General features: G+C 36.8%; 1 protein-coding gene across 2 annotated transcripts in view; it reads left to right on the forward strand.

Annotated features, from left to right (window-relative positions):
• Positions 1-12,824, forward strand: part of LOC139936991 (centrosomal protein of 128 kDa-like) — a 109,285-nt gene that overhangs the window by 58,928 nt on the left and 37,533 nt on the right. For both annotated transcript variants that reach the window (XM_071931906.1, XM_071931915.1), the window contains 3 exons: positions 2,016-2,075; positions 5,199-5,285; positions 10,176-10,369. In XM_071931906.1, coding sequence (XP_071788007.1) covers positions 2,016-2,075; positions 5,199-5,285; positions 10,176-10,369 — 341 coding nt within the window. The remainder of the gene's footprint in view (positions 1-2,015; positions 2,076-5,198; positions 5,286-10,175; positions 10,370-12,824) is intronic.

The following is a 12,824-nucleotide window of genomic DNA, read 5'->3' on the forward strand; positions in this document are numbered from 1 at the left end:
AAGTTCTAAATCTGAGGTCTCGAAATCAAATTCATGGAAAATTACTTCTTTCTCGAGCCGTTTCTCACAATTTTTTATACAATCAACCTCTCCCCATTACTCTTTACCAAGTAAGTTTTATATACAAACAATTATTTTGAGTAATTAACAATAGTGTCCGCTGCCTTTAAAAGGCTTATATACTTTCCAGGTAGAGAAGAATTAGACTTGTACTTATGAAAGTTTATTTGAAGAGAACATAAATAATAAAAACCAATTTACAATGACATCTCTTTTTAATGACTTCTACTCTTCCCAGGCAGAATAGAACTAGATTTGTTTCACAGTTTAGTCCAAGGTAAATCTATTATAGCATTATCATTTTGGGTTCTCTCTCTCTCTCTAGTCCTTCTCTTTTATTCATAACACCTTTTACTTATTGATTTATTTTTTCCAGCCAAGCTCACTCTTTTACAAAGTCCACTTCAAGAAATCATCCAGCCGAAATCCCAAGAAAGATTGAATAATTGATGCGGAAAAAAGTGTCAGTACAGTGTGTTGCTGTAAATGTTTCAAAGCCTCGCAGTAGTGGCATTTATATGCAAAAGTAGCAACTGCCCTCGCTGCGCAATTTTTTTGTGCGATATAATGTCAGAGGTGCTGTTTGATAAGGTCCTGTGGCTTTGCCGGCTTGCTTCCTTTGATATGAAATAAGAGATATTATATGTGTTAGATTGTACATTGGTTATCTTACGTCGTGTTCAGTGTCTGTTATCGGAAGTACAACCAACTTTGGTTCAGACATCTTGGATTTTTTAGATAACATTTTCATTTAATTTATTGATTATTATATATATATGTATATATATATTTTGTTGTTGGGGGGTGGTGTTTTTTTGGTTTGTTTTCTTTTAGGGGAGTTTGTTTTCTTCTTCTTGTTCTATTCAACTTAATGTAGGCTGAAAGTAAAAACAGAGTACTTGGATTTGATTTGATTTGATTTTCTTTGATAGGAGTTTATTCGGATCAAAAACAGCAAGCTCACATAGTGCAATGCAATAAAAAATAAAAAAAAGCAGAGGTAACAAACAATTTAGTGCAATTGTTTTCAAGGCTTAACCCAAGAAAGTGAATAACTTAGGTAATTTTTCCATTTGTGGTCCTTATAGAAAGCTGCAATAACAAGTTACAAATGCAATGTGCACTTACAAAGATAAAAAGTGAAAAAGGGAAATATAATAAACCTTTTAAAAACTTGAGAATATGAACTATAATTGCCATTTGTAGACACTTGACCTAGTTGACATGATAAATCTCAGTCGAATATCAGTTCAGAAAATTAATTTGCTTGGTTAAGGGACCTGTGGTTCTGAGAAAATGAATTTCTGCTTGAAGTGGTTCTACCTCCATGGTTGTATCATCCACGAGAAAGTTATAACTTAAAGGGATAGATAGATTAAAAAAACTTTTTGGTCCTACACAAAGGAAGTTTTTAATGATCACAGAATTGTTTGTTAAACTGATGTGTGATAAGAATTTGTATACCGGTACTCATAATTTCTTACTCCGGCTGTGGGGGGGGGGGACCCAGGTTACTTATGTGGGATTCAAACCTATGATCTTGACAATCTACAGCAGATGACATAACAATAGACCAACGAGCTTGCCCGGTTACAATGGCCTATTCAAATCCTGCAATTAAAGTTTCTTAAACAAAAATAGTTGACGGCCCGACGTTTCAACCCAAGCAGAGTCTCTCCCGATGCCTTTGAGAAGGACTATAGTAAAAATAATCATGCCATGAGCTTTTTTTGCATTTATGTTATAGGTACTTTGGGCGGTAAGCAGTTTGCAACAGCTCAATCTATTTTCTCTTAACTTTCTTAAATGTAAGATGGTAAATATTAATTGTGTTTTCATTAGAACTGTGATAGCTTTAATAAAAAATATAAAAATAATAGCATGATACAAAAGCTTCCAAGTATTATTCTAACCGCTGTTTTTTTTCTTTCCTTTTTCGGTTTTATTCGATGCAGGAGAAAATGTCCCATGAAGTGTTTGCGGAGGAGTTACAGAAGAAGATTGATGACAAAAAGGTATGTTTCTTTCCCATCGAGTTCTATCAGTGGGAAGTCGAGTCGAGCGGATAACTTCCTGTCAAAATACCATCATGCGCAGAAATTATGGTCGTACCTTTTGAAGTTTCATGAGGCGCATTCCTTCCATTTTCTTCCCCCGAGGATGTACTCGTAAAAATGTTCCAGAGGCACGACTCAAACCAGACTGGGACATGAAAACATGATGTGGATTGAATTGCTTCACCATCTATCTCTTGTTTTACTTTTTCTTTTTTTCTTGTGAGGTGACTTCACTCTATCTGGTGTTTTTCTAACGCCTATATTTCCTTCTGATTTTTGTGAAAGTAAACAATATGTTAAGTTACTTCTATTGTTGAACCAATCAGCACATGCACATAACTTCAATGTCAGTTACTTACTGAACAGGGCAGGGGTTAAGTACAGTGAGATATTGATATGTCAGTTCTGGTGATAATGACAGCAAGGACTATTTGGGGTCCGCAGTGTAACAAATCCTACAAAATCAGACTTTATGAAAAGGATGTTGGAGAGACCAATTATTCCAGTTGCCCAGCAGACTTGGATGTTGTTATTCTTGGAAGGTGGATGAAATTTCCCATGCTAAATAGACATTGAGGCCAAGACCAAGGCTCAATTTCATAAAGCCTTTAAGCAGAAAATACTGCTTGACAAATTTCTTTGCTAAAGCAAAAATTGAGTTTCTGCTAAGCAATACTATTTTGTTACAGGCTTCATTAAATTTGGCCCTGGGAATGTCTCATTAGTGGCCCTCTGTGCAATCTCAGGCTTAACACAGTTTATTCATAGAGAAAGCTCGTTTGATTTTTCATTGAGGTTGTCACCGATGATATCTATTTACACAGCAAACCTGTAGAAGGTTCAAGTCATTATGATATGGTGGAGGTTACAGGTAAAATTCACAACACAGCAGCTGCAAAAAAATGAATATTTCTTGTTAGAATAAGATTTGTCGTTGTTGCATCATCAGCAACAACACAATTATTTCACAGATGCTAAGTAAAACATCACCAGATTCGCAGGAAGTTTATTTTCAAATCATGTCCCCCTTTCCTTCGACCGAAACTCAACATCACAGCGCATTTTCTTTATGTATTAAAGTTGACCCATGATCTTATGCCATGTTTTGCCTGCGCAAATGTATGTCGTATATTGCAAACCCTCCCTGTACCAGCCCAATGGGATAGGGTAATAATATCGGATTCTGCCGTGGGCCGTTCCCAAGAAACTGCGTCGTTAAGGAGGAGGGAATAAAGTTTCTTAGCATTCATGTAGTCACTTGTGAAGGAATCGAGTCGTCACCTGTACATGTTTTGCCCCGTGGGATGTGCCTGATGTGAGGCCGACTTGATGTGATCGAAGACGCAGCAAATAGCTACGAGGTTCCCCAAAATGCTAGATCAACAAAAAGGAGCGCGGCTAAAATGTCAGTCTGCCTTCTTCCGGTTATACAGATATATCATGTAAAATATTTGTCTGAGACAGTTTTTTTTCCTTTCTTGTTTTCCTTGGTGTATATGTGGATCTTTCTTGAGTTGTCAAAAGCATCAGATTCGCAAATGCTTTTATTTCTTTTTCGGAAATCTTGTTTGCTTACTATAGTAATAATCTTTTTGGCTGGAAGGACTTGTTGGCGCAGCTCTGAACACAGAAACTCTGTGGACTTGAGCATTTTTCAGTGTTGAGTTTATAAAAATAATGAAGCTGTCTTTGTGGAGACTATCTGGTAGCTAGTTTGCACCCTTGAATCTTTAAATTTATCCCTTTTTCTGAGGGCAGTCTGTTTTTTAAACTTTACATTATGTCACTTTGGGAATGTTTGCAGTTTTTTTATGGCCTGAGTCATAGACTGGTAAGTACTGAACCAATAGTGACTTCAAAAATTTCATTGGTGAGAAGTACTGCAGCTGTTGAAAGTAAAAAGTTTGGTTTGGACAATTTAACCCCCCAAAAAGCATTTGGATCTGAGAAACAGTTCATACCAGAATCGTTTCTCAGGTTTTTGAGTGTTGGTGTCTGTTCATGAATGCTACAAACAGGGATGCATTTGAAAACCAATCACCTCAAAGAACGTGGATGGATGTGAAAATATCATGAATTTTTGTTGTTGTTGCTTTAAACAAACAATGTAATCAGCTGAAAATGATACGAGTGACTGGGCCCATGATTTGGAACAACCTTCCAACTGCCATTAGGGAAACACATACTCTATCGGCTTTTCTTAAAGTCCTTAAGACTCACATTTTTCCAAGAATTTCTTTCTAGTGCGCTATGATCTTGATGGAATAGCGCCTTATAAACTTGAATTGTTATGTTATGTTATGACTTTTAATGTATCTTGATAAAAATGTTGCCGATAAATCAGCATAGTGTTGACTCAATCCAATCTATGACCCTACCTTTAAAGGCAATGGACACTATTGGTAATTACTCAAAATAATTTTTAGCATAAAACCTTTCTTGGTGACGAGTAATGGGGAGAGGTTGATAGCATAAAACATTGTGAGAAACGGCTCCCTCTGAAGTGACATAGTTTTCGAGAAAGAAGTGATTTTTTACGAATTTGGTTTCGAGACCTCAGATTTAGAATTTCTCAAAATCAACCATCTAAACGCACACAACTTCATGTGACATGGGTGTTTTTTTCTTTCATTATTATCTCGCAACTTCGTTGACCGATTGAGCTCAAACTTTCACAGGTTTGATATTTTATGCATATGTTGAGATACACCTAGTGAGAAGACTGGTCTTTGACAATTACCAATAGTGTCCATTGTCTTTAATGATACACACTTTAAATGCCTCAACAAAATAACCCAAAACATCGAGTCGTTACATATTGAAGGAATATATTTGGGCTATTAATATATTCATTTTGAGTTGCTTTGTCAGTATTTGAGGGAATTATATTATATTGTAATACTGACGTAATGAATTTACCCTTCCCTTTATATAAACGGAGAGTTTGTATTTTTGTTTTTAAACAAATCCAAGTGACCTCATTTTGTAAGATGAAATCTCTTCCATTGTGAAAGCCTGGAAGACAAAAAATCATTTGCTGACCCAAATCTAAAGTGGAATTTGATTTTCTTGTCTAAATAGGGCAGAGGGGAGAGAATGGTAATGGAGCTGACAAACCGTCTCAAGCGAGAACGAGCAGAGATGGACGCCGAACTACAAACGCTGAAGGTTGGCCAATCATTCTTTTTCCTCTCTAATAATCATCATTTCTGTCTTATTTGGTGTTTTTTTTTTTTTGCAGTTATGTGTCTTATTTTGCCTAGGCAAAATTGAAAATATTTGTTAGGCGTCCTGCCTTTTTTGAAAAAAGGAAGTAAGGGGCCTTTTTTTCCCTTTTTTTTTATATGGCCATTTTTAAAGACAATCAGCTGTGCTAGTTTGGTTGTGCTGGTTTTCAAAAGATGTTAGTTTTCGTCTGAAATTGTTGAAAGGTATCATTTTCTTTAAAAAAAGAAGAAGAAAGTAAGAAAAAAGCAAGACAAAAAAAGCAGGTGGGATGCTGTTAAAACATGTTTTTTTTTTGGCCTTAGTTGGTTGTCTCATCTTGCTCATGTAGTTGTTATTTTTGTCTGATGTCAATTCAAGATGACAGTGTGCTGGTGTTTTGTAATCATTCTTTGCAATGTACTCTTTTGTTTTCTCTGTTGTATCCAGATTGTTTTGTTTGTTTGTCTCGTCTAGATTTTATCATTAATTTTATTATCATGTGAAATAAATCATAAAAAATATATGTTTATATATATATATCAAGTAAGTGCAATGTTTACACTCATGGAAATCAAATGATTTCAATGAAAATTCTGTTCCTTAGAAAATCTATTTTTCAGATTTGCACTACAGTGTCAGTGTGACACGGAATTTCATTGACCCAGAAAATGTTGTGTTGTAAAGCAAATGGACATTTTTTTCAGGATTAAAGATTGAAGAACCTGTGTACACCACTTGTAATTAAATGAACTGCTTAGCAACAATTTATTACATTACAGGCTTGATTTAAAGCCTTTTGACACTTTCTGAACAGAACAAAAATTAAAAGTTCACAGATTTACAAATAACTTACAGGGTTTACAGAAGGTAATGGTGAAAGACTTCCCTTGAAATATTATTCCATGAAATGCTTTACTTTTTGAGAAAAAATTAAAGGAACACGATGCCTTGGATCGGTCAAGGTCTTTGAAAAGCGTTTGTAACCGTTTGTTAAAAAATGCATATGGTTAGAAAGATGTATTAAAGGCAGTGGATTTTATTGGTAGTTACTCAAAATAATTATTAGCATAAAACCTTTCTTGGTGACAAGTAATGGGGAGAGGTTGGTGGTATAAAACATTGTGAGAAACAGCTCCCTCTGAAGTGCCATAGTTTTGGAGAAAGAAGTAATTTTCCACGAATTTGATTTCGAGACCTCAAGTTTAGAACTTGAGGTCTCGAAATCAACCATCTAAACGCACACAACTTCGTGTGACAAGGGTGTTTTCTTCTTTCAATATTATCTCGCAACTTTGATGACCGATTGAGCTCAAATTTTCACAGGTTTGTTATTTTATGCATATGTTGAGATACACCAACTGTGAAGGCTAGTCTTTGACAATTACCAATAGTTTCACTGCTTTTAAAAGTAGAATACAATGATCCACACACATTTGCCCGGAAATTGCATGGTTTTCCTTTTACTTTGCGAACTAACACGGTCGGCCATTTATGGGAGTCAAAAATCCATAAATAGTCGACGGTGTTTGTCGACCAGGTAAAAGGAAAACCACTCAATTTCGAGTGATACTTGTGAGGATCTTTATATCTTACTTTTAAAATTTCTTTCTTGTCATATGCATTTTATTACAAACGATTACAAACGCTTTTCAAAGACCAACTCGACCGATCCAAGGCAACGTGTTACTTTAAAACAATTATCAATTCTCGATTTCGAGAATAAAACACATGTCATGACACGGCAAAACGTGCGGAATTAAGGGTGGGTTTCCCTGTTATTTTCTCTCGACTCGAATGACCGATTGAGCCTAAATTTGTACAGTTTTTTTTATTATATATAGGTTGTGATACAAGAAGAGTGGGCCTTTGGACAATACTGTTTACCGATGTTGTGAGATTGCTTTAAAGATAAACAAAATACTGAATCTTAAATTTGTTTTCTGCAACAAACTATCACATTACAGGCTTGATTTAAAGAAAAAAATAATACTGAATCATGAATTTGTTTTCTGTCTGGTTTGCAGTCATTTGAAAATGATTGAAAATGTTAATTTGTCGATGATACTTTTTCTGTCTTCAGGAATGAGAAGTTCAGACTTTTATTTGAGTCCAGACCTTGTTATGTCTGCATGCGTAACAAAGTAGCTCCTGTTCTCTTCAGATATGTCTAGAAATCATGCTAGTTGATCTACTTTTCTGTGGCGGACACAGTTCCCAGAAGCTCCTTGGAATCTATTAATCCAGAAAGTATCATTCCAAAATACCTTGTTAGATTTGGATTCTAGTTTCAGATGTGTTTTATCAGAAAAGTTCTCACCCCTGGATTATAGATTAAGGCTTTTGGACGCACATTTAGGTTTATTCTCTTTTATAAAATCGATACTAAAAGAAAAACACTTTATAATGCACACATTGGTCTCAGTGCGTAGCTCTCAACCGATACATTATCAAACATTTAAACAAAGGTCTCCCCTTTTTCCAGGGGAAAGCGACATACGAGAAGACCTCCCCCCATCGTAGCTTGTGTAATTTACAGATGTTAGGGTCATTACTGTCACCACATCCAATAAGCGCTGATCCATTAAAGTCACAACGAGACTGAAAATGCTTAGACATACAATCTCATGTTTGTTCGTATTTAGAGACCATCCTTTCTCTTTGATAACATGAAGTTCAAAACAGCCATTTGTCGTTCAGTATCACTTTTATATCTATTGATACAGGGCCCAATTTCATAAAACTGCTTAAGCACAAAAAAGTAATGCTCACCAGAATAAGGCTACCAGCCAAAATACCATGTCTCAATTTATGACTGGTATGCTCCTTTTTGCTTAGTGGAAAATTGTTTAGCAATATTTCCTGCTTAAGCAGTTTTATGAATTTTGGCCCTGGTCATCGCCCAATGATAAATCGTGGTTGTAGCATTTTGGGAATTAGATACCTTGCAGTGCTGTATACTTTTCCATTTGAACTGAAATGTTTTGGATTTGTTTTACTCTGACCAAGGCCCTATTTCAGCCACAAATTTTACACCTAACATGGTTGTTAAGCTGGTAACCTTATTTTGGTAAGCATAATTTGGTTGTGGTTTAGCTACTTTGTTGTGCTTAAAAGCAGCTCTATGAAATTGGGCCCAGCACTGAACAGTGTCCTCGAGTGGAGCATTGTCCAGTAGAATGAGGCATTACTTCCCACGTTGAGACTTCACATACTAATCAGTAACTACTTGACTCATGAAAGGGAGACACTTAGTCAGTGGAGTCTGTGCCACTTTCAGGCACCATTAGTCTGTATTTGACGACGTACTCTATTCCAAGCCCAAACCTGGTTCCCTGGTAATAGTTAACACTTGAATGCCTAATGAGGAAGTCAATAGTACAAACGCAGCAGCCAAACGATCTGCGCTGCTGCGTGTGTGGAAGGGCGCCCTCTTAGGGTCATGCTCTGAATGGATAGTGAGCAGACAAGATGAGACTCTGGTCTGAGAAGACGGACTCGAGAGCATTTCCTTGTCTTCTGGGTCAGTTTGGAGGTTCCAAGGGGCGGTGTATGGACACCTGAAGATAAAGACTTGATGAGGGTGTGGTACTGTGGTTCCAATGCTCCTGTACAGGGAATGTTGATTCAAGTCACCAGAGCAAGAAAGATCCACTCAGGAATTTAGTTTTACTTACATCTTGAAGATTTGTATTTGTTGAAGTTCACTGGTTCACCAGGATTGCTTGGGTATAATCAATCTCCAACTTTGATATCTCTCAAGTCTAATGGCAGTATTTGTGACTGCCTGCGACTCAAAACATGTAAACCGAGTTCGTATTTCATAACCGAATTGTTTTTCAACTTTATATCAACTTCATTATTATTTTCATTTTATTTTGTCATTTTTGTAAAAGAAAATAGCAAACGGACAAATATGATAAAACTGTAATTGAGATGCAAGGAAATCAGCTGTTGAAAGTGTCCCCATGAAGTCAAAAATACTGTCAGGACCAAAGTTTGGTAAAGAATTAAAACATTAACTCCTTGAGGCCACTTTTCACTGAAGCATTGAATCCCGGAAACATGACAGACAACTTTCTTAATGTTGGCATTGCGTTGATAATGTACTGTCAGACTGTAGAGACTCTAATTGCTATGTCAAATGTTCCGGGGGCGGCTGTTGTATAGACACATCCAAATGAGGAAATCCTTAGGTACCATTGTGCATTACACATTCATTCAGAATTGTGAATATTATGTGTATTTGCCGTCTCTTGCGTTACTATTTAGAGGCACTGGACACTATTGGTAATTGTCAAAGACTAGCCTTCACAGTTGGTGTATCTCAACATATGCATAAAATAACAAACCTGTGAAAATTTTAGCTCAATTGGTCATCGAACTTGCAAGATAATAATGAATGAAAAAACACCCTTGTCACACGAAGTTGTGTGCGTTTAGATGGTTGATTTCGAGACCTCAAGTTCTAAATCTGAGGTCTAGAAATCAAATTCATGGAAAATTACTTCTTTCTCGAAAACTATGGCACTTCAGAGGGAGCTGTTTCTCACAATGTTTTATACCATGAACCTCTCCCCATTACTTGTCACCAAGAAAGGTTTTATGCTAATAGTTATTTTGAGTAACTACCAATAGTGTCCACTGCCTTTAAAAGAAAGCCCCAAATCGTTTGGTGAAGCATCTTTCTGGACTATCTGAGAACTTCAAATTAAAATGTTAACTTGTTACTAAGCACGTCAATGTACCAGATATTATTCAAATCTAACTCACAATGTCTTATTGGCTCCTTAGTGTGAGATGAGATGGCATATTTTAAACCAATCTTACAATTCTGCACTGTTCTTTTTCTAGATCGAGATTGCCGATGCTCAGTCACAAGTGAAGACTCTTCGCAGGCAGTTGGAGGAGAGTAAAACAGAAGCTGATAAATCAACGGTCGACCTTGCGAGGGTCGAGCAGGAGAACGCCAAGCTGAGACGCAAGTACGAGCGAGCAAAGCTGGGCTTTGAGGAGCAAGCTCGCCACGCCGAGACTGAGGACTCGAGGTGAGTGTTTTTCCTCATCAAGTCATCGGATGTAGTTTGGGAGGTTGACAACTTCATTTCAGTCTTGGGGATAGAACATTTAGAAGTTATTAGTCACACAAGAAGGAGTTAGATATTTAAACCTGACTGGAGTTTATGAGCGTTGGTTAAAAGGCACTGGATACTGTTGGTAATTACTCAAAATAATTCTTAGCATAAAAACTTACTTGGTAGCGAGCAATGGAGAGCTGTTGATAGTATAAAACATTGTGAGAAAAGGCTCCCTCATGCATCCGAGAGCACACAGATTTGTGTGACAAGGGTGTTTTTTCTTTCATCATTCCCTTGCAATATCAATGACAAATTGATTGCAAATTTTCACAGATTTGTTATTTTTATGCAAAATGTGGGATACACCAAGTGGGAATACTGGTCTTTGACAACTACCAAAAGGTGTCCAGTGCCTTTAAGAATAATTAATTATAGGTTATCGGTACATCTATTTCCCACGGTTGACATTTGTTTGAAAGTGTGATTTACATTTCCAATCCTTTTCGAGAAAACACCTTCATCCGGAGCCTTACTGAGGTTTCCACAGATTTACTGCTTCTCAATTTAAGTCACTTCCAGTTGGCTTCCTGGAGAGAGACGTCTTAAAGGCAGTGGACACTATTGGTAATTACTCAAAATAATTATTAGCACGAAACCTTACTTGGTAACGAGTAATGGGGAGAGGTTCATGGTATAAAACATTGTGAGAAACGGCTCCCTCCGAAGTGCCATAGTTTTCGAGAAAGAAGGAATTTTCCAAGAATTTGATTTTGAGACCTCAGATTTAGAACTTGAGGTCACGAAATCAACCATCTAAACGCACACAACTTCGTGTGACAAGGGTGTTTTTTTCTTTCATTATTATCTCGCAAGTTCGATGACCGATTGAGCTCAAATTTTCACAGGTTTGTTATTTTATGCATATGTTGAGATACACCAACTGTGAAGTCTAGTCTTTGACAATTACCAATAGTGTCCACTGCCTTTAAATCCATCAAATTCCAATACCATAAAATGACTCAACTACATACACAAGACAATACTGGTACTTGCAATAAAATATGCAGAAAACACGCCTGATGGCGTGAAGGCATTGATTCATTTTGTTGTCCAGTGTCCGTCGCCTGGGGTAGTAGGGAGACTATTTCTTTCATTGCCACAGTTGTCGTGGTCGTCTCCCTCCTTGCACTCTCAAATTATCTACATTCTCATTTTTAAATCACGGGTAAATAGTCTACAAACATGTGATTAAAAAACCTGCAGCACCGAGTCTTTTTGTTGTTGGATTTCGATGGGTTCATTGTTTGAAACGAGTCAATCGCTATTACGTATTTATTTAATAAACAAATGTCCATTCGATAACCCAGAAATAGAAAACAAATTACGCTTTTATGACAAGGAACGAATACCCTGTAATGGACTGTAGATAACGAGGCAAGCCGTTCCGAAAACGACTTTAACGCTTTCTTTTCACCCAAATGACAAATTATTCTTAAAGGAAGCGTAATGTAGTGTAACCTTGTCAGGTATAGGAGCCAGACATCCCATTAGATTGTGCCGTAATTTACATAACCCTGGCGACATGTCCCGTACAGTCCCTGCACCTTAAATGTGTTGACCCATTATGTTCACGTGACTTCTTCGCAGTTAATAAGAATGGGCGAAGAAAAGAAAAAGTAGGGCCTGTTTTGACGTCTGCGACTTTCAGTTTTTATTGTGAAGACATGGGGCTTTCATAAAAAAAAATGCTTCTTCCGATCTAAGACCATTGCCTGTGTCTTACGTTTGTCCTGACATGCTGAGTAAATTCTTTTTAAAGAATAGAAAGCCTTGGAACGTGACTTGTTTGCTACTCACTTGTAAATCAAAGCTAAACACTTGTGATTTTTTTTGCCCATTTTTCATAATCAATGGAGATATTTGACAGGAAGTTTCCGGAAAACGGAATTGTTAACTTATTTTTTGTGAGGCTAGATCATGATGTTCGGACATCACCACAGTAATTTTGTTTTTTTGTATATGATCTACCCTTCAAGGGAAACTGGCAAAGCCCTACAAGGGGATACAAATACTAAGCTGGCAACAGCCAATCTCTCTCATACAAACATTGGTTTAAACATCTATGTTTATGAATTGCTCAAATGAAGAAATTGTGCTTCAGTAACTAGACCACAATACTTCAGGCATGATGTTTTCCCTATTTATGTCTGTTTTCCGATTTGGATGTGCCCATGGAAAAATCTGAAAAATTATGAATAAATAGCCTGAAATGTATACCACAGTCCTTCACGCAATCAACTAATTATTCAAACTTTTTTTCCAAGGACCATACTTCAAGACTTTGTGAAATCAGCGGTTAGCTTGATAGGGCATCCTATTAAATCCAGCATAACGCTGATAATCACTAGATATACAAGATCTGATG

This window comes from Asterias amurensis, chromosome 1 (genome assembly GCF_032118995.1).
Source record: "Asterias amurensis chromosome 1, ASM3211899v1".
NCBI classification, from domain to species: Eukaryota; Metazoa; Echinodermata; class Asteroidea; order Forcipulatida; family Asteriidae; genus Asterias; species Asterias amurensis.